The 22,475-nt window shown below is 40.5% G+C and overlaps 2 protein-coding genes across 5 annotated transcripts in view; one reads left to right on the top strand and one right to left on the bottom strand.

Annotated features, from left to right (window-relative positions):
* The window catches only part of MTOR (mechanistic target of rapamycin kinase), a 63,283-nt gene that overhangs the window by 21,913 nt on the left and 18,895 nt on the right, over positions 1–22,475 (bottom strand). For all 3 annotated transcript variants that reach the window (XM_035344380.1, XM_035344378.1, XM_035344379.1), the window contains 5 exons: positions 7,824–7,899; positions 5,632–5,771; positions 2,844–2,944; positions 1,542–1,657; positions 116–193 (listed from right to left, as the gene is read on the bottom strand). In XM_035344380.1, the coding sequence (XP_035200271.1) occupies positions 116–193; positions 1,542–1,657; positions 2,844–2,944; positions 5,632–5,771; positions 7,824–7,899 (511 nt within the window). The remainder of the gene's footprint in view (positions 1–115; positions 194–1,541; positions 1,658–2,843; positions 2,945–5,631; positions 5,772–7,823; positions 7,900–22,475) is intronic.
* ANGPTL7 (angiopoietin like 7) lies at positions 15,944–22,092 on the top strand. Of its 2 annotated transcripts, none has more exons than XM_035344382.1 (5): positions 15,944–16,586; positions 18,254–18,357; positions 18,695–18,889; positions 19,752–19,950; positions 20,598–22,092. In XM_035344382.1, the coding sequence occupies exons 1-5, from the start codon at positions 16,208–16,210 to the stop codon at positions 20,765–20,767; spliced, it is 1,047 nt and encodes a 348-aa protein (XP_035200273.1). In that variant the 5' UTR covers positions 15,944–16,207; the 3' UTR covers positions 20,768–22,092. The 2 variants fall into 2 exon arrangements, with proteins under 2 accessions (XP_035200273.1, XP_035200274.1); XM_035344383.1 differs by having other exon boundaries at positions 18,257–18,357.

Consider the following 22,475-nt stretch of genomic DNA (forward strand, 5'->3'; position numbering starts at 1 on the left):
CTTGTGGGCCTACAAAGGTCTTATGTTTGATACTAACACTATTCAGAAGTTTTACATAATTTCTAGAGGTATTATGAAGCAATAATGATGGGAACGAAGGCTAATAGACACTTACCCCATAGGCTCGACTGTAGCTCTCTCCTGCCATGGCAGTCAGCTCAGCATCTAGCAGATCTCTGGCCTTGTCAATGCACTGAAATGAAAATAGATTTTTGAGGGAAGGTGGGGGTGTTTTATCTAGAGCCAACTGTTCAAACTGCTATTCATCTGTTCCGTCTCATGAACAGAGCTGGCATTGTTCCCAATCTCCAACAAGGATCAGCAAAGGATATTACCAGTAGAAAGAATTGATCGGAAAGCTGTGTCCAGGGGTAGGTAATATAGAAGAAGGAGGCTTCATGTATCACCCGAATAGTCTGTGAAATTTGTCTTTCTACCAAATCAAAGGTTGCAATACTTTTAATCCTACTGCCACTGTAGAGACCACCATCAATAACATTTATGGAGGAAAAGAATTTTACATTTTAGGGCAAGAGAGTCAGTTACAGAAATGTCTCTTTCTTAATATACAATGACAGAAAATGGTTTTCACTGTTTTACATAACTCAACAGGTTTTTATGAATTTTACACAATCTGCAAATTCCATTTCTCTCCCTGCCACTAAGCCATGCTCTTCAAGCATGAAATAAGTCCTCCTCTGGTTCCAGTCATTACATAATCTCTTACGTATAGTTTCTCCTGTTCAAAGTGTTAAAAGGTTAATCACAAACTCTACCCCTTTGAATACCTGGCTAATTTTACTGTGCACATCACTCCAAATCTACGTATGGGTTTTGACAGAGCAGACTGAACTACTTATTCCTTTATCTAAGTTGGCAAGTCTGCACAGAATTCTGAGAAATGCTACTTGAGCTTCCTTGGAAAGTAAACAACATGCTTCACATCTACGGAAGGGAAAAAGTCCCTCTGCAAATCTCCTCTGTGGCAAGAATGCATAACAATTACAGCTCTGTTTAATGGACTCATTCCTTGCCTTGATTTCTCATCTTGATTTAAGATTTATCACTGCTACCAGAGAAATCAGAGCAGAAGCTTGGGTACATGATATATATGAGCACTTCACTGAAAAAAATGCAACAGATACAAGTGCACAGAATACTCACAGAGAATCTTATGCATGCCTTACTTCAGTAAGGGCTTTTATAAAGCAGGATCTCGCAGAATGGAATCACTGCTAAAATAATTCTTTTTCACTGTCTGGCTAAAAAACAGACAAAAGTAAAGAAGCCTAAGAATGACTAAGACTCTGTGCTCTACAGCACTGGACCTCTACTATTTGTACAGATATTCACTGCTGTGTTTCTAGAAATACAAGACTAGCTCCATTGCCAAGGTCTAATACATCAATAGAAAAAAAATATTGGGCAATTCATGTTATAGCCAGCTGCTTTAGAACAGCATGTCTTTTCATGCAAACATGTAATCTAAATGTACTTCATCCTAAACTAGGTTTTGGGAAGCCAGCAAGGAAGATAGTTACCTGCTGAGCCAGTGAGAAAAGGTCCTGATGAAGAGCCAGCACAGCCCTGTAGAAGGCACCATCGTGGGTGTCCCTTGGGATCATGCAAGTATATTCTTCCATGCTATCCCACTGACCTGCAGAGACACAGATACCCTCAGCAATACATCAGCCCTCTCTGTGAGATAAGAGCAGAATTACGCTACAGTGCTTAGACATCAGTGACTAGGCTTAAATTCAATATGGTAATAAGTATTGCAATTTGTTCCCTCTGCATACAGTATTTTAATAAAAGATTGATACCTGTTTGAATCAATTCTCTTTGATCTTTACAATTAATCAATTTCTACTTCAAGACAGACGTCAGAAGACTCTCAGTTAAAATGCATGATTAGGTACATTAATCGCGGGGGTTTTAACATTTTCTCTAAGTCACTTTGCCACTGCCAAAGATTGGACTAGAGGAACCATCCATCACTTCCAGCAAAGCACTGTTGATCTTCTGCGTAGTCAAGGTGATAGTTTAAGGGGCTCTGCATTAATGTAATGCAAGACTGTTTATGGGCATTTATCACTATGTTTTGCTATGTAGATGGTCCGAAGTTTTGAACAAAGCATGTTCTGATTTCTCTCTCTCTCTCTCTCCATGCACACACATGATTATATACAAGCAAAAAAGCAAAAACAGTTATTTTTTCTTCTAGGCAGATTGCTCTCATTGAGAGGTTTCTTGCATTCATTGTGATGAAAAAGTTGAAATGCTGACATTTCCAGAACATCTGAATGGGTTAGTGTTCTACAGAGCAGAAGACTAACCTTTCTCAGCAACAGATGGCAGACAGCAAGAGGTTTACAAGCTTATCTAGTAAATACCTAGCTATCGGCATCACTGATATGTGGACCACCTGTAGATATATTGCACTTATGATGGGCCACTCAGCCAACCCATCAAAATGCTCAACAGACACAGTCTTAATTTGTAAATAAGGGTCTGCCAGAAATAATAGAATTCTATTAGCCTCATTTCAGGTCTGAGCTACGTTCAGTATAAAACTAAGCAAAAAGGACCAGTTAAGCAACTGATCTACTCAGACCCACGAGGCAGTCTCTGTTTCGTGACATTGTACAGGGAGACCTTATGTAAATGCAGGTTTTCCAAAGGGCTTCAGTGTTGAATGACACCTACTTCATATCCCATCGTAAAAAATTGCGTTGATTCATCTGTTTCTTATATCTTGTAGTTCCAAAGTTAAAACTATTTGTGCTTCTACACTGTTGGCTGTCATATACTATCACAGAAGCAAAGCTGGAAGGATACATCACCTAGACCCCAAGCAGCAGCAGCAGCCATCCTCGCCATCTTAGCTTGAGTTTCATCATTAACCTGTGTCCACTTTTCACAGCATTGCTGGTGGAGCTGGCCCCTAAGAAGAATCCACAATTTCTAATCAGTGAAAAGCCTCTTCTAAGAATTTTGTCTTGTTGAACAATCAGTTTTCACATACTGGAAGACAACCAGCCCCAATTCTTTTTATGTAGAGTGGAGAACAGGATTCGCCTCTTCTCTTCTGGCCAACTGAGACACACTAGTCTGATAACAAACACCCTACCATCCAGAAATAATTTAAGAACTTGCTAGGCTTTGAAAACAAATCCAGACAATATTTTGCATTTGCTCCTCAGCAGTTAGTAATGTGCATTTTATGAACTGATCTGTCAAATCCAGTGGAAAAAAATATTCTGAGGGAAAACAAACAAACAAACAAAAAAACAACAACAAAAAAAACACAAAAGTCACCAAACAAGGGACTTTTTTTTTTTTCAAGAATCATTACAAGGAATATATGATCTGAGTAGCTTATGAATGGCTCCCACTGTCAAACACTTTGGATAAACACACCGAGTTTGAAAATGGAAATTAAAGAATCAGTGTTGCTGTAACCTAGTATGAAGACTTGTCATGCCAAGATCTCAGAGGGGACTCTGAATCTTTCATCTCCAGCAGAGAGGAAAGATAAGGATTTTTTATATTGCGTCTTTTAAACCAACTGTGAATGCTCTGCTAATCAAACCAATTACTGCGGGTGGTGCAGTTCCAGAATTTCTCAGGCTGGATACTCTCTATAGCAGTGAAAGAGCTGCCAACTTGCCTTCTTTGCGGTCATCCTCTACCCTCCCAAAAAAAGAAGATGAGTTAGTCAAACAGACCCAATGGGCTGCCACAGGCAAGATAGTCATTCTGACAGCTTAACAGCCCAGGAGAAAAAAAAAAAAAAAAAAGAAAAAAAAAAAAGAAAAAGAAAAAACAAGCCAAACCAAGCAACAGCAGTAAATCAAGACCTAGTAGATGATAATAAAGTCGTACGGATCTTGCAGACATAACTACGTGAGAAGACAAACGGCTAAGAAAATTTTGTCTGTATTTTCAAAATGTCACTGCACAGAGTACTGAAATAACGGTGCTCTGCAGGATCAATTCTAGATTAAATCTCGTGCTACGCCAAGCAGACTCCAGCACAAAATAATCATGTTGAGCACTACTGAAGAGTATCGGAAACCAAACCAAGGAATCCTCAGTCTTGGGATGATGTCTCTATAGTCGGTTGCAAGGTAGCAGACAGCACTTTTCAACGGCACTTCTGCATTGTAAGGGAAAACAAACAAAAAATACCACCTGCATACAGATGCAATGCAGATCCATAATGACAAACTCACAGATCTTTGTAAGATTGTCTCTGAAAACATGTTTAAGTTAATGTCTGGTTTCCACAGAAGAACAGAATTCTTTTGTAATATATTCGTTACTAACTTGTGAGGAAGGAGAAGGCTCAGAAAGGGTATTTTACACAAATGCTTGTTCTGCAGGAGGAAGGAATCCCTGCTGGAAACTGCCTAGAAAAGGAGACCGCAAAACTGCCCAGTAAAAGACATTTTTCCTACTGAAAAAAACATGCCCAATATGCCCCACCCTCATCCAGAAAGAAAAGCGGTAGAAAAATGTTGTCAGAATTAGGTTTCTCAAACAGCTCTGTTTCCCTAACAGTAAAGTGACTTTAGTGAAGAGGAATCTCCTTACTGTGTGCCATCCCATGGGTTCACGTCAGGACCCATCAGCAGAGAGCTCTAGTGACACGAGGAGTTCAGTACAAAGGTGGCTCCTGAACCAAATCAGTTATGCCCCCGGGTAGAACTGCACACTGCAGTGCACAGCATATGTCTTCTCCAATTAGCTTCTTTGAATTGAGGGTAGCAGGGAAAAAATCAGAAGCCCCTACTTAACTAGCAGGCTCCAAGTCACTACCAAGTCAACTTCTCATGAAAACTTACTCTCATCAGTTACATGTTGACAACACACATTTATACAGGGTTTGAAATCCCAAATATCCACACATAGGAAATGCTTAATTGGCACTAAAAGAGAAGAGCAATAATAAAAAACTCAGTCATCTGCAAGGGAGGTGGTAAGAGGGTTTTTAAGTGGGAGCAGTTTGTTCAGCATAATCTTAAACCCAGGTGATTACTGGGAAGCAGACAACTTCAGTAACAGTTGGGCAGCAGACTGTGCATTCTGGATAGGCATGAGGTCTGACCACAAGTAAATGCAGAAATCTCTTCTATTTTAATAATAGAGTTTACAAAGTAGGGCCATGGAAAGCTCTTTTTATGATTGTTTTTGACAAATGCTGCCCAGTTAATGTTTCCTGAGAGGTGTTCTCTATTTAATAACTTCTTTCTCTTTAAAATGCAGTTGATCTGATGATCAGGCTGCACATTCCCTTTAAGAGAGACCTTAACTTATCAGATAGTCCATCCCCAAACACTTAGAGACAGTACTTCCATTTCTGACTACCATGAAAAATGCAAGAAATTGCTGGAAATGCTCGAACTGTTAGGTAAGCAGTAGTAAGAAGGAATTCAGGCAAAAAAAAATCACCCAAGTGATGGCAACCACAGAAGAGTTAGGCAAGATTTTAACAAGTACAGTAACTTGCATTTCTGAAACTAGAAGGAAATATAAAACAGCAAGAGGAGAGGCTGCAGATGATCTTAATAAGGGACAGACTACCCAGTATAACTGCCCTCTTCTCAATCTTCAGGCATTCCCCCTTACCATTCTCCAAGTGCTTCCAAGCAACGCATCCGTCCTAGCATCAGCTCAGGATCATCTTTGTTTGTGTCCATCTTCTTGTCATAGGCCACCAGAGCATCTTCCCACTCATGAAGCTTTTCATACCAGGTGGCTTGAATTTCCTGGGGGATAGAGAAGAAAAAAAAAATCAGAATAAATAGCAACATTAGCATTTACCATTCTATATTAACTACTGCTACTTTTCCTGGAAAATTCTGTCTCTGTGGTGATCACTTAGCCCTTTGTTCATTCTAAACATCCCCATGGACTTCCCTGATACAGAGAAAACACAAATTCCGAGTATCGCTCAGCCTGCACAGAAATGAACTCAGGTTTACCAGGGAGATGAATCCAACATCATCCACCAGTTTTCCCTGACTCTGAAATACTAGCTTTTCTTTTTGGAGCAGTGGCATAAAGGGGGAAAAGCAGCAAATAGGAAGAATGGTAAATTTATAAAATACTCCATTTGCTATTGTTGCACGTGCTTGCATTCAAGTAAAAACAGTCCTGTGTAGAGGAAGGGAGTGACTAACTGGGGGAAAACAAACAAACAAACCAAAACCAAAAAAAGACAGTGCATCTGCTAGTCCATTTTCCAAGACTGCAGGCAGGCAGGATGTTGGGGTCTAATGATAACCCTTACAAGGGGAGGCTGTAGTTTGTAACATAGACTTAAAAAAAAAAAAAAAACAAGTGGTAATCCTTATCAGCTGCACAAACCTTTCTCTAATCTCTTTCTAGATCTTGTTTCTAATTTTCAAGAAATAAAATGACTTGATTTTTTGATATTTTTTTCCATCCTGATCTCTGCCAATATTTTTTCTGCTCAGCCTTTGGCAGCTCATGTCTTGACATATGCTGCAGTGTGGATTCTTTTCCCAGCCCTGTGGGCAAAATCAATATAAACCATGCTCTGCATGCCAGGTCTTCTACTTGGGATGTTTATATACCAGCCCTTTAACTTCTCAGCTCAGTCATAATATTTCAAGTAAGTTCCTGAAAGTAGAGCTCACAGACCCTCTTAATTTCTTTTCATTGCCTGCTCTGAGAAACTGCATTTTAAACTACATTACTGCTAAAACTGAGGTCCCAGGAATCACAAGAAGCTGTATAGATGGTCTGAAGTCCGTTCTTCTACCAGAACAAATCTCTTTTTCCAGTCTAGGTTGAAACTTCACATTATCCTAATACGAGAGGAATTCAGTCTGACCGAGTTCCACCATACTGTGCTTATACCTGTTCTCACTTGCTAGTGGTTCCTAATGGAAAAAAAAAAAAAAAAAAAAAAGTCTACCATGCTCCCAGGGCTGCCTTCTGTTCCCAAACTCCTTAAGACACTGCAAGAATTATCAATGCAAAATAATTTTTTTAACAGTGTAGAATTGGCAGGAGAATATAGATACTTGAAACCCTGAAGGCAAATGAAATTATTATTAATGACAAAAAGAAGGAAAAAGGTAAGTCACAAAGAGAAAGGCACATACAGAAAGGTGTTGTTTTATTTCTGTGAACAGTCAAGGCTGTAAGGGACTAGCCAACATACTATTCCGAAAAATAGTATCTGTGAACTCTTATAGGTTCAGGTACCTCCTAGATGAGGGAGGCAAGAGGTATAATTTAAGTTAAGTTCTTACCTCTAGGGTGTTGATTCAGTTTCTCAAAATCCCTCAAGCATTTAAAACTTAGAACAGGAACTTACTTTCTCCTTCCCCAATGCACAGGAAAAACAGACTTCACAATAAAATCACTTACTCGGTCAAGTTGCTGGTTTCCCACACCTGCACTGTCAGGTATAGCTGCAAAATTCTTCCCCAGATCAGGTTCTTGCACAAGCAATAAGCTATTATTTAACTCATTTTAAGCACAGCATTTGGTAATCTGGGTCTTATTTTCCTCCAGCTGCACATCTGCTGGAACCGCAGGGCCTAGCTCTGGGTGCAGACTTCCCCAGCTACCTTCCCTTAATACAGTGCTTGCTAAGTGCACCGCGCACCTCCCGAGAGGCAGCAAGGGACCTGCACTCCGAATGATGCAATATTACAAGATGGGCTATAACCTCAACGTAATTAATTTAGAAACAAACCACAGAACGTGTCTAGACCCCTCTTCCCCCAAAAAAGCTCCAAAGAAAACATTAGGTATGATGAACAGAATTATCCAGCAGGACTCACCAGCTCCCCAAAGTGCTTCATGGCATATTCCAGTACCCCAGCAGCTGCTTCTGGCTGTTGCAGTTTATTGTTAATGCTACAGAGGTGGAAAGAGAAAGATCATTTAACACAGCTGGCAGCGCTCAGGGGCTGGTATGAGTTTCTCCTTGATAGTACTCTCTGTGTCAGTTAGAAATACCAATGAAATGCTCCTTTTTCTTTCAAACTTTTACATAAATGATGAGACCACATAAGAGACACCCTGACTATTTGCAAAACAATAGGTGCCCGTATATTCCTTACATATATTTTCAGGACTTGTTACACAAAACAGTGACTGTGTATGATTGTCAGTTCTAAAGAGCAGTCTGCACAGGAAGGAGAACAGCTGCCAATCGTTTGTGAAGCAAAATTTATCAAAGAAGCTAATACAATAAGTCATGCAGGAGAACCTCAGGCTGTACGTGAGACTTCTGGAATTTCTAACAGGAGGAAGAATTCAGAGTACATGCCTATTACCAGAAAACATACCTGAGTGGAAATCTTTCTTAGCTTTTCTTTACCATTATAATTAGCTTCCTGGATGTAGTGTCAAGAAAGCCTATACCACATACACTACATGCTGGAAATAAAACTGGATCGCAGAGCGTTTCCTGACTCCTGATTCAGAAGATTTCCATTTGGATTCTCTGCAAAAAGAGGACTTTGATATGAAGTCTTTCCTCTAGTACTCATAACTCCTTTTGGAAGTATTTGTGTAGGATGACGATCCACTTCACAAAGAGGCAAGCATACGTCCCAGAAACTCATAGTTGTGCGCAACTCATTTCACAGAAGGGCATATAACTGTTGGTACTCAACATGCAGATGTTGCCAATTCAGCGTGCATGCGAGCATACCTCCAAAGACTTCCATCTTTAAAGAATCACCAGCTACCATGCTGGAAAGGATTCTTCTGACCTTTTCCTTGTTTTAATTCCCTGGCTATCACTTTTCCTCCTTGCTACAACTAAACTTACGGATTCAAACAAGATTTAACACAGCGAGCAGAAAGGGACTTGAGCAAATCTTCTGTGCCTGCTTCTCATATTCCATTTCTTCATTTTAATTTCCTCAGAATCTCATGTTCTTAAGCTAGAACTTCCTCCCTAGACTTTCTCTTAATCTTATCCACCTCCATGCCTATGAGACCTTCCTGCAATCAAATACCAGCTGCATTTACTAAGGGCCTTACAGTACAGATCCCTCCCCTTCTCTTAAACTGACCACCAGCTTCTTTACAAATCACAGTCAGGATTTTAATGCTCCAGGAAAAAAGCTACATCACTAGAGCAGCTGAAAAATGTTACCAAGAAAACAAAAAGATTAAATTCCACGTTATTTCACGTAATACCCCTGCACTGGTGCACACCCATGCTGGTATTCTTCTATTTCCAGATTTCAAGATCATGCCAGAAACACCAGCTATCACAACCAGCTCTCACTAGCGATCATACCGCCCTACGGAGTTACACACGTTGCCCTTCTGTTCCTACAGTCAGAAATGGCTGTCTCCACATCAGTGCTTGGTTATTAGTGCTTTTGTTCGATGCCTCTTTAAAGAGGAAAATAACTTTTTAATCGAGCCCCTGCTATTTTACAAGGCTTATTAATGAACAGTCTCTGGCTCATTGCTCTCCTCTTTCCCTTTTGGCATCGGAGAACGAGTGCAAACTGTTCAAAGCGATGTCCCAACAGCTGAGCGTGCTACAAAACACATTATAGTCCAACATTAAAAGAAAGTTTTCAAGTGCTACTTTTGTGCTGTCCCTGCAAGTCTCCTTTCCTGACAACTAAAGGGCCAAGCTTGTTGACACGCTATGGATATCTGGAAAGGTCAAGTAAATTATCCTTTTTCAAATCAGACTTTGTCAGGCTAAGAACATAACACAATCGCAGTTCCAGAAGATAGGCACCCAAAAATGGAAAGCACTTGGAGTACATCCCTGCCTTTTTTAAAGCAAGATAGTCAAAGAACGTGCTACTCCATGCTTCCCAGGGGAAAGCCAGACAGCAGAGCCTCATAAAAGTGATAAATGGCTGTCACATTTCATATCCTGATAATTTAAAGAGCCATTGGCAGGAACATCACTTCCAGTATGTCAGATAGTTAATTACTTCCAACTTATCTTTCTTGTCAACACGTCCTGACAAATTGGCCGTTATCTTTTATTCTACAACAATTAGTACTGCACTTTTGCTAATGCTCCCTGGTGCACTCAATTACTCTTTTTTGTTTTGTACTTGGCTGTATAGAATGAAATGCTTCCTACTCAAAGCTTTGTCTTGTTAGGTTTAAGGAAAGGGATTGAAAAGAAGAGAAGAGGAAGGAGAAGGATTTGGCTTTAAAAGAATACACAGCAGGAGATATAACACTGCGCTGTGATTATTAACCATAAATTACTCTCTTGTAATAAGTGATCTAACTCACACGGTGAGTGAAGATAAGTAATTTTATGGACTGGTATAAACCGCTGCCTGGGAAATCTGTCAGACATTTAGTGTACTGTTATAGCACGTTAAGAGTGCTTACACAAAATAGGGGGAATAGAAAACATTAACTGATGTGGCAAAAACAGACCTGCACGCAGAATGTCAACTGTCACGAAGAACACAAAAATCCCTCCAAAGCTAGATTCAGGCAAATTGGCTTCTATTGACATGGCTGAATGTTCACAGACTTTCTTCAGAGCAATAAAACCTTGGTAAACACAGCATCTGGTTGCTTTTCAGCCTTATACACAAAAGAATATGCAATTGTTTGTGGATTAAGTTCTGACCTTGTGGTTTTGTGGCTTTTCTGTTTGTTTTAACAGAGCTTGGATTCTGCTTTCTGTCATCTGCGGGATGCAGTGTGCTCTGATCATGGGACACACATTGACAGTTCCCCCAGTTCACTGCTGCAGCAGCTGATGAATGTATTTTTAACAGACCCGCAACTCCGCATACAAATTGTGATAGTGCGCCAGCGGACTGTACTTCTCTTGGAAAAGCATTTCCACATGGAGCTCTGCTAATGCATTCAAAATACGTTCAGAAATCACGCCATCCTGTGCTTCCCTCCCTCCCTTTCATCTCCCCACCGTTAAAGCATTGCCTCTCTCCCTGCAGATATGATGAGGCCTGCACTCAGGCAAAAGCCACCCTAAATTCTACAACATTTTAAAACCATTACAAAACTGTTTTCTAGATATTGTGCTAGGGACTGGACAGAATGAATAACACTACAGACAAACATCCCTGCACACAAAAAAGTTTTTAGGTATAGGCTTGATAGGTCATGTGTCACATATGGCAACTTTCAGGAAAGACTTAAGCTCCTCTGGCTTCTTCCCTTCAGCCAGTTCACAGCCCACCTCACTACCCGATCATCCAGACCACACAACTTCAGTTTAGCTTCAGTTTAAGCTACTTTAATAGTAGTGAAAGGTTATATGACTCTATTGTTTGACTATCAAGATATCAAATAAAAACACAAGTTTTCAGCATTCACTTCTGAGCTATAATCACTATAAGAAGAACGTTATTTAAGAGAAACACACTCTTATTGCTTGTATATTTTAAAGGCTGTTTGAACAGAAACCAGGCATGAACTGCGAATGAAAAACAACTTTACTGGCTTCAGCAGGAAAAACACTCAAATGATGGATTTTCTCCTTGACAAAACCCAGGCATGATGTCTAATGTTTCCTAGAAATATTCTCTTTTGTACAATCTGAGTGCTTTCCAGTCATCCATTATCTCTGAGGGTCTCTAATAGTATTCTGTCACTCAAAATATATTGAATCTTCAAGGACTTATAAATAAGAGACTGAACCCTTCCACATCTTCCCTAAACATTTATTTTTTTTTTAATTATAAAATCTTTTCAAGAGGTCCCAAGCCTATCTGGGAGAAAATACACACATCTGTCTTTAGAAAGCATCTCAAACCTTATTAGAAAAACTTGATTTCTGCAATAAAGCAGCTTGTATGCAATGCCTAGACAAGTAGCCAACCTTTTTTTTCAGTCTCCCCAACTCTGTTTAAAATTAAACCTCCATCTCACAGTTTTTACCCATCTAAATCAAGCCTGTTTTTCCTTCTGAAATGCTGAGAGGTTGCTTCTGGGATTAGAAGTGGAAGGCATTGCTACAGTGTGGATACTTTGGGGAACAGATAATCCTCTGGCACAAGAAATTGGCTTTATAGACTCTTTGCCCCAATTCTACTGTTTATTTGTGTTCAGGCATCCTTGAATTCTTGATTCAACAAACTTCAGAAAACAACTAAATGCTCCCCGTGTCACGTCCTGTACCTTCCGCCCCCCAGAAAATCCAAAAAACAACATTGCCATCATACCACTAAAAATTATTCCAATGCCCGGAATCAGTACATTTGAGAAAACAGAGTCTTTGTGTGTTGGTTATGCAAGAAAGGATCTATCAGATCAACATAAAATCTCACAAGTCATTGTAGGAAGTACATAGTTTGTTTCTTATCAAGTCCTCTCTCGTTTCACTGGTTCCAAAGTAACTTCAGGTGTTTATAATTAGTTGCAGTAGACTACAATTTTATTAGACTTTACTAGGGATTTAGTCATTAATGTAAGCTTTAGCAAAGTGAATGTTAGAACATTTAAGAGTATCTCTGAAGATAGATGTAAACAGTTCACTCTTCCTGGCTGTCTGGAAGGGAAAAGCAGAGCTTCCGAGAGCTTGGCAAAGCGTGGACTTCTGCAGTCTGCCAGCAGAAAGCCGATGAGGGTCTTTGCCATCTCAGCAAGCACCAGGAATTCTAGATTCTAAGCGTTTGCCGGATACATATTAAGGGTTTTGCAATGACTAGCTAACAAATAAACACCCATGGGGCACAGCTTTTCTTCTTCTTTCTCTTGGCTTCACATACACCTGCCAGAACAACTTCACAGAGAAGGCAGTCATTTACACCCACCTCTAATTTAATCTGGCCCTCTGGGGCCAGATATCTAGTTCTAATTAAGTAATACTAATACACTTCTCTAATTAGGTAACATCAACCAACATCATAGGCATAGGGTACACGCTAACTGTGATGATGTTTAGACTTAATTCTCCCAACCACTTCAAACTGACACACTTAATGACGTTAAAAAGGATCTGCCTAATATTCTTGACCTTAAGAGCTCACCTTTTTAGCTATCATGAAGCAGAGTATTGCTACCTACAAAATATAATGGAAGAAAAATAGGGCAATTAATTTCTGACTAGATTTCTCTATTAGTGCCAGGGGGAAGTCAAAAGTAGGACCGAGACCTACCCAGCAATCAGGGTACTAGTTTCTCCGTATATATGCCCACCGCTATGCCACTTTCTAAAATACAACTTGAATTCAGGATTTATTTTTTAATACACCAGTACACAACAGTGGAATCAATTCCTATAGATTGTCACATTTTACAGCTGATCTTATGTGGCAATGACTTGCATGAATAGGTTCTGCTGCCTAATAGACTGCTATTCTGTTCTCCATGCAACAGGGAGAGATTCAAATACTCAAAGAAGTCAAATTCCATTAAGGCTAAAGTCTCTGCCAAGAGAGATGTCTGTCCAAGTCTCTCCTAATGCTTCCTCGAAAGTAATGACAGATGTGAAGATTTATGCTCTTTTCCAGTCCTGCATAATGTTCTCTGTAAGGTGTAACAGCAAACAAAGTGATAGAGCAAAGAAGTATCAGATCTTTTTTAAAAACAGGCAAATCAAAGTATGCAAGAGAAAGATGTCTTGCATTAGGATATACAATTCAGAAGCTGAATCTGAAATAAAATCCCGGCTGACTCATTTTCAATTAAATAGTTTAGAGTGGGGATTCAGAAGCCTTTCTGCACTGTTTTGGACGCAACAAGGAGCTTGTCTGAATGCTGGATACTTCCAAAACTCAAATCAAGAGGGAATGCAAGGACAGTGGCTACCCTTTTCTAGATTTGCCCCTCATGATGTGAGCATGAGTGTGGAGAAATTCACACTACACAAAAAAAAGAAGAGTTATGGTAAGCTAGAGAAGCAGCAGAGTGGATCGGAGTACTACGTAATACGATGGGGGTGTTAGCAGGGTGACTTTTTGGGGTGGGGTAACCAAAGTCTGGCTTGTCCTGCTCTTTGTTCCAGCTTCCACAAAAACATGTTTCTCATCACAGGCAGCCTGCAAAGAATTTGCCCCTGGGAATGACAGAAGCTCCAGCTGGAAGAGGGCTCAGACAGGATTAGAGGCAGAACAAAAAGGTCATGCTTTCGTCCATGCACAGTGGCACTTTCTGGTCTGAAGGAGTAAAGCAATTTTGCTATGGAAGGCTTCTGGAATGCTCATGACAAGAATGTGACTAAAGCCAACTGTCTGCTCTAAGTAGAGGTGTCCTCAGTACTTCAAATTCTACTTACATATACCTCTGGTGATATCTCAGGTCACGAACAGCACACGGTAGCCCCACCAGCTGATACTACAGACTACAAGGGTTTCTGCCTGAAGTACAGGGCACAGGCAGTCACCCACAACAAACCTCGAGATACCCATGCTGCCTTAGAGATCTCTAATTCTGATCTCCTCCAAAAGATCCTCTCTTCTTCCTCTTAAAAAGAAAAGAATCAAGGTTATGCAACATTTACATTCGTGTTCCACCTCTCCAGTACTTTGATGCTTTTATCCTCCTAAATCTTTGCACCCAGGGGAAGGGGGAACAGGCTCATTTCTGTTCCACAAAAAAGCCATTTGCCAGCTGTGGTGCAACTCAGAGGCAAAACAAAAAATCTAGCAACAAGTATAACAAAGCTACAAAGGAAGAGGACCTGCATCAACTAGATGTTTCCCATTTCTCTAAAAGAGAATGGGAGATCAGCAATGCTTAATTAAGCAATCTTAATTAAGCAGAAATCCTGCAGCCGCTTTGGACAAGCAGAAAAAAATCTAGATGGCAAAATACATCTGCTGTGTTTGTTCTCATTTTCTTTGTAAAAGGAGCAAGATTAGCTTTATTTTTTATGGACACCAAGAAGCTTTCATGGCATTTACCCCTTCATTGCATCTTATCTCTGTCAGTTGTCACAATCGGAAGCTTTGCAAGGAGATACAAGAACCCACAAGTACTGCAATTGCAGAACAGCCCAGCTGCGGAAAAACAACGCACCCACAAGGATCTAAAACAAAAGCTGCAGACCTTTTGCAAAAGGCTGCACCATTGATGAAGCTCTTCTACTTCAGACAGCTATGCTCGACTTTTTAACTGTTCAAGGATATAAAAGATGGGAATTCACTATATCTCAGTCAGCTGATGTTTGACCTATACTCTGAATGTCTGAAGATTCAGAGTTATTCTTAAACCTAGACTTTGAGTAGCTTTGGGCATTTTAATTACCCACAGATGATCTTCCTCTCTTAAAATTGTGTTAATAAACTAGCCTCTGTAAACGCTGGAGTTAGACAGATTGGTTCCTCCAAAAAACCAAGCAAACAAAAAATAAACCGAAAACATCTCGTCAATTTTAATCCCTGTCTTTCACATTAATGTCCTCTTGCACATCCACTATGGGTAAACAGAAGCACAGGTTTGGATTTATCTATTTTACCTACTTCTGTCCACTCCAACTTAGATATCCCCTCTCTAGTAAGACCGGCACTGAATTCCACAGAACAAGTACTCCAGAGACAGTGTCCAGAGAGAGGAGGATTAGATGCTGAACTGGTGAATTTGTTAAAATATTCCCTAAATTAAGAAATATTGCAGAGAGTTAGTACCCCCCCACACAACTTCTGGGCAATACGTCAGCAGGACTTGTTGCAGCTAGGGGTACCTGCTAGGGAGCCACCTTCCTTGAACTTTTTAAAACTCACATAGTTTGGACAGACTTCACGTCCTGGACCTCTAAGGCTCTTATGTTAGTGTAGTGCCAGAGTTAGTCACCAAGAGGGCTACAATCCAATAGGCAATAATTACTGGAAACTTTCCTCATTTCCCGTCCCTCTTCCACACCCCTTCGGGACAGAGCTGAGTGAAGTCTTGCTGGCTCTCCCCAACCTTTCTGGGCTGAAACCTGTTCCAATTTCACTCTGTAAACACCTGATATGAACAGATGAACTGGGAGGGGCCAGAAAGTTCCACATAGCTTCAGGGGGGTGGAAGTAAACAGAAAAATAGTATTTAAGATGCTCTGAGACAAACTTCCAAAGTGCACAGTCTCTGACAGCAGGGGTCTGAAAAAAGGCTGCTTCTTCAGGCTCCACCTTCAGAGACTCACTTCATTGGAAGAAAGCAAGGTACCAGCCTGCTGTGGCACTTGCTGAAACTTTCATACCTACCCCAGCTGCATTCAGACAACTCGCAGTCAGCTGGAAGTTTTCTGTTACCGTAAGCAAAAATGTCAGGAAGATCGACTGCTCAGCTGGCGTGGCTCTGCATTATCACCGTGTCTGTGGCGATCTATCCAGCACTGCTGCAAAAGCCTCCTAAAAGGAGGACGATCAATGGGAATGCACAGTCCAAGATGACAGGCTGCTGTGATGAGATTAAAGAGCTCAAGTTGCAAGTAGCCAACCTGAGCAGAATGCTACAGGAGCTGAGCAAGAAGCAGGAAGGTGACTGGGTGAACGTCGTCATGCAAGTGATGGAGCTGGAAGGAAGCACCAAGCAGATGGAGTCCCGCCTCGTTGATGCTGAGAGCAAATACTCTGAAATGAACAACCAGATAGATATCATGCAACTCCAGGCAGCTCAGACGGTCACACAAACTTCAGCTGGTAAGGAGGGAGTCTCCAGGCTCCCAGATGCAACTCTTAATGAACAAAATGAAATAATAATTAGTTCTTAATGCTAGCATGTCCCACTAATGTGATTGTCAAGTATGTCTTCTGAATATTTCTGCTTAAAGTACTTCCATAGGCAGGTGATCCTGAGGCAAAACAATTCAACTTCATGTCAAAAGTCCAAAGATCCAGCTGTATTTTAATACCTGTATGTCTGTTATCAGGGAGTGGAAAAACTGATGACAGTGTGCTAGCAGAGTGATGAACTTGGTCTAATACCTCATTTTCTGAGCACTGAAGTACCACTCCAAGAAAGGGAGCTGGCTTTGTCAGGGAGTGGCTCTGGCAGTAATATCCTTTGAGTTAACAGTGCTGATAAGGGGACCAGAAGAAGAGGGTAAAACAATTAGAAAGGATCTTTAAATATCACTGTAGATTTGTAATTGTATCTTCATGATTATATCTGAGCCAGAGTGATCCATTATTTGAATAATTCTCAAAAATCCAATGGTAGAGATGATGCAAGCTGCGATACAAGCCTAGCCAAAACACATTTAAATTGTTCAAAAATTCTCTCTTCCCTGGGGGAAGGTTTCATTGCACACAGTGATTGCACAGGCCTGTAATAAATGTGGAATGCAGGTGCATTTTGTAGTTCACATACCTGTAAAGAAATTTCTAGGTTTTGTTGGCTTTTATTTAAAAAAATAATTTCACCAAGCTTAAAACTTCCTTAAAAAGATTGCTATTGTCTGGGATGACTGGATTTGCCAAAAAACTTAATTTGGATTATTTTTTTTAATGGAAAGAAAAAAACTTCTAAATCTATTCACTCCATTCTGCTTGCAAGAAGTTCCATTTGGTTAGTTTTGACACACCACTCGCTGTTTACAGTAGGTCTTAAAAATTTTACCATGAATGAATCTCATTGGAGATGTAGTAAAGGTATGGAAAAAATAACAGAAGAAACTGGCCCAGAAGGTATGTAAACAGACATGTCTCACTCCACCAAGTAAGAGACGTTTAGTCTGTACTAAATTGAAAACTGTCAGAATGAATAAAGCCCTGCTTCACCTAGTTTATCTTCCTCAGAAGAATACCTGTGCACATCACCAGCTTCAAGTCAGCTCCTGCACAGGAAGGAAAGGAGGCTTGCAGAGACGGACTGCAGCTTAAAAGCCACTGCCTCAGTCATAGGCTCCGGTACAAGAAGTGCTGAGCTAATATGCCTCACCCACAAACTCAGCTAACCTGTCCAAGCATACAATCAAAACATGCATTTGGCAGTGTGTTCTACCAGATAAGCCTTTATTTTTTGGGGGTGGCTGGGCAGGGGGAGGACAGACAGACAATAGGATAGCAAATAAATACCTTCTTACCTTCCAAGACGCACACATGCAATGTGAAAAGAAAACAAAGATCTTTCTTTGGATTAGAGAGATAAAATAAATAAACACGCACAAAAAAATAAAACATCACTTGAGGTCCCATGCTCTCACCTCTCTGTAAAAAGTAAACCATGTCAGGAAAACAGACTTGCAGGAAGCCGTCTTCTCTTAATTACTCCTTGTACTACAAACTAAGCTTTACAGAAACCACACGTATTATAGGAGGGGGTTATTCTTGCTGTTCAGATTCTTACTCTATGGTTCCGATTCAAGTAGATGCTGTCTATGACTGCTCATCACTTTATCAGAGGAACTACCGAATCTCTGGGGTTTACAAGCTACCTCCTGATGAATTTCTGGGGAGTCCAGAGCTGGAGGTAAGGATGTCAAGTACACAATGTATATTGCATGTCTTTTGAAATATAATCAAGAAATACTTATCTACTACAGAAAGAAAGAGAGCATGCACTAAGTCATGACGCCCTGCACTTTGAACCAGCATCTTTATGTAGGCAAACTTGGAAGGGATGTACATTTGAGTAGGAAAAATGGAAAAAGTTCAGATAAAAGAATTTTTTCTTCTCATTAAAAAGCTTTTAAACAAAACAAGTTCTTCAACTTGTGAAATCTAGAACAGTACTGTTTCTTGTCTCGTTTCAGTAGAAATTAAGCTTCCTAAGCCTACTGGTAAGCAGTACTTTTTCCCTGTTCTAGGTGTTTTGTGACATGGAGACAGATGGAGGTGGCTGGACTATCATCCAAAGACGTAAAGTCGGTTTGACATCTTTCAATAGGGACTGGAAACAATACAAGGAAGGATTTGGCAATATTCGGGGAGATTTTTGGCTGGGAAATGAAAACATCTACCGACTTTCAAGACGGCCCACTGTTTTGCGAGTGGAGTTGGAGGTAATTAATTAGCTCTCAATCTCAGCAGCCAGTGTTTTTGTTTTGTTTTGTTTTTTTAAAGTGATTCTTTCATAGCAGATACCATCTCCCATCTCTATAGAAGGCCCAAAGAATTTAAATGCTTTAATTATAGGAGAAGGAGGTAGGAGGGACCTAGTGACAGATTCAAGGACAAGGCAGAATCATGTTTTCCAGCAAGCAAAGACATTAGTGCAGCCTTCAACCTCCATACAGACCGTGTCTTCAGGAACATATGAGTTCTAGAGAATCCTGCAGAATCCACTGCAGACAGAAACCAAACTGCTGACCACCTCAGATTTAAAGATTCACGTAGGTATCCGATAAAGATTTAAAGGCTGAGTCTTCTCCTTTTGCAGCACTTCCTTTCAGACTGTGTACAAGAGTGATTGCATTGTATTACCCCCCAAAATTTCTGCCGTCTAATAATGGCTTGGTTTTGACTTGGACTAGCTTATGGCTGGCACAATAGCTTTGAAGGATGGGCCATGCACAAAGGAAAAGATGAGTTCAAAAGCTTTATATCTAGAAGCTGCTTTTTCATAGAGAACAAGTTGACTTGAGGCAGCACGCTATCAAACAAGGGTGTTGAATGTATGAGGTGCACACAAGGTTTCCATATATCTTGTTTATTATCAGTGCAGAGAAGACTTGGAAATATGAGGCTTTGCTCAGAAAAGTTTCTTTGCCTTAGCAGAGAAGTTTCAGCAGTGTGTTCCTGGGATAGAAAAGGTGCATAAAAAACCTAGGACTCAGAAACAACATGCAGCATGCACTATATCAATAGACCGTGGAGTATTTTCAAACCCATTCTAAGACCTGTTTCCTCACTGTTCTGTGACAGGACTGGGAAGGTAACATACGCTATGCGCAATACAAGCAATTCACCCTGAGCAATGAATTAAACAGCTATCGTCTTTTTGTGGGGAACTACACCGGCAACACAGGGCGTGACTCCCTCAGGTACCACAACAACACAGCCTTCAGCACAAAGGACAAGGATAACGACAAGTGCGTGGATGACTGTGCCCAGTTCCGTAAAGGTAAAGCACACAAATGTCTTCCTGGCCTCAGCAAGCTGCCTGGGTAATTTGCTAAGCGCACAAGACTCTCTCTTGCAAAATAACTAGCACCTGGATGGCAAAATCAAGGGAAAGGTGACCAGTTCTGGAATACATGCGTGTCAGTTACATGTGAGATCTGGCTGTTAAAGCTCATTTAGGAAATTAGGAGGAAGTTCTTCACAAAGGGGGTGCTGAGGCACTGGACCAGGTTGCCCAAAGAAGCTGTGGATGCCCCATCTCTGGAGGTTTTCAAGACCAGGTTGGATGAGGCCCTGGGCAACCTGATCTAGTGGGTGGTAACCCTGCCCATGGCAGGGGGGTTGGAACCAGGTGATCTTTAAGGTCCTTTCCAACCCAAGCTATTCTATGATTCTGTGATATGATCCTATGATTTAAGCACAGCCAGACTATTTAACTGTTTAACTGTAAAGCCTGTATGTATTCAGTATTTATGTTAAGTTTTCAATTTACCTGTAATGCCAGCTATTCGGGCCACAAACTGAGAATTAAATATGCATTCTGGACACCTTCCTTAGCAAATGGCAATAATTCATGTTAATAATACAAAACATACCTGTTCTAAATAAATGGCTCATCAAGAATCTATCAATTTGTTTTCTGAAAAGGTGGATATTGGTACAACTGCTGCACGGATTCCAATCTGAATGGGGTTTACTACCGCAAAGGAGAACACACCAAAAACATGGATGGTATCACCTGGTATGGGTGGCATGGATCAACCTATTCCCTAAAAAGGGTTGAGATGAAGATCCGACCAGAAGATTTCAAGCCATAGAGGAAAGCAATATTTGATCATGCAGCTACATGATGCCACTACAGAGAAGGTGGGCAACTGACAACACAAACCCCACCGTTCAACTGTCCACTTCATCTGTGCAACAACTACAAACTATGTACACACAGTCACTAAGGAATGCTAAACACCAGACACAGCCACTAGTGTTAACAGGGCTCAAACTTATCCTCTTAAGACCCTCCAACGGGATAAATACTGTGTTATAATAATTTAGAACAAAATGTAAAATACCTCCCGCACTTCCAGCACCTTCAGAAAACTTATTTCACTAGTGCTGCAACTAGCAGGTTGCATTAACCAGCTAGGCAGCAAATGCAAAAGGAAAGCCTCCTTATTCCCACTCCATCAGTGTCTAGAATAAGCATTGCTGAGTAACTCCTTTCAAGAGGGACTGAAATCACAAAAATGACAGTGGTTTCTAGAGAGAGGAATCACCAATGAGAATTGTCCTCAATGCACCTTTCTTTAGCACATGGTAGTTGGCTTATATTCCCACAGAGGAAAAAAATGAAGCTAAAAAATTTTGGATAAACTAATATTGCACAGGTTCTCTCCTGACGTTTTACTGCCATCTCCTGCTGCTGTTTCAAATAAGTCCTCACAGAGGGCTGCATTCAGCAGATAGTACCATGGAGGGAGGACTTGTCTCTGCAATACTTATTCCTGTTCAGAGATCGCCTAAAGCCTGATAACTAAAACTCAACTTCCTGGGCTGCCACCAAATTACGTTCATGTTAGAACATAGGTGTGCTATATGTCGGTAAGAAAAAGGGAGAACAGCAAGTTAGCCAAGAAAATCCCTAACCCAGCCAACCAACTCAACTCCAACTCAACACTTAAAACCACTGTTTCCAAAAAGCAAAACACTACCACACGCCAGAAGTTACTAAAAATCATATGCTAGCATGCCAGACTGAGAAATAATAAAATCTGTTCTGAAGATTCCCCAATTAAAAGTTACGAGATTTCATGTTGTAAGTCAGTATGTTGTTTCTCCCTTATATAACACAGAGCTGCAAATAACATTTAAAAAACAAAGACTCCTCCCATAGCTATACTGTTGATTGAATACGTTGGAAAAGATTGTCATAGTTAATACTTTTACTCACCTTACAGAGGACTCAAGTCTAATTTAAATTGTTCAGTCTTGTGTGAAATGGGAGATAGTGTCTCGGGAACTGCTTTATGTACGTTTGACTATTAATACAGTAAATTTCAACTGCATGGAACTATAGTTGGAACTACTTTAACTGTGGTCTATAAAGTGGATTTTAAAAACTTCTGAACTTTTAAATTTCTAATAAAAAACTGTCTTTCATTTTTAACCCTGATTTGCTTCAAGTCTTTGCTCCTTAACTTGCTTTTTGATACACAGAGGTAACAGCTTCTCAAGTGACTGAGACCAGTAAAGGGAACACTGAATTCTGTATTTTTCCTTAGAAATGTAAGAGGGGACAAAGGATGAAAGAATATAAAAAGGGAGAAAACAAAAAAAAAAAAAGGCAAAAAAAAAAAGCACAACTCCAAGAAATTAGAACCTGAAGGGTGAGGGGTGGAAATCAGAAAACGCCCCATCCTTTCCACTTTCTGTGGCTTCTATTGGAATTTTAATCACATAGTAAATGGGCAGAACTTGGCAGCTAGGAGCATACAAGCTAGAGTTGGCGAGCCTACAACAGAGTCTTGT

This window comes from Oxyura jamaicensis, chromosome 21, assembly GCF_011077185.1.
Source record: "Oxyura jamaicensis isolate SHBP4307 breed ruddy duck chromosome 21, BPBGC_Ojam_1.0, whole genome shotgun sequence".
In the NCBI taxonomy this organism is placed as follows: domain Eukaryota; kingdom Metazoa; phylum Chordata; class Aves; order Anseriformes; family Anatidae; genus Oxyura; species Oxyura jamaicensis.

Bases quoted from the DNA above. Each gene is read 5' to 3' on its own strand.
- ANGPTL7 (XM_035344382.1), top strand. From the start codon at position 16,208: ATGTCAGGAAGATCGACTGCTCAGCTGGCGTGGCTCTGCATTATCACC. The intron at 18,358-18,694 runs GTAAGGATGTCA...TCCCTGTTCTAG, and splicing joins TGGGGAGTCCAGAGCTGGAG to GTGTTTTGTGACATGGAGAC. The intron at 18,890-19,751 runs GTAATTAATTAG...GTTCTGTGACAG, and splicing joins TTTTGCGAGTGGAGTTGGAG to GACTGGGAAGGTAACATACG.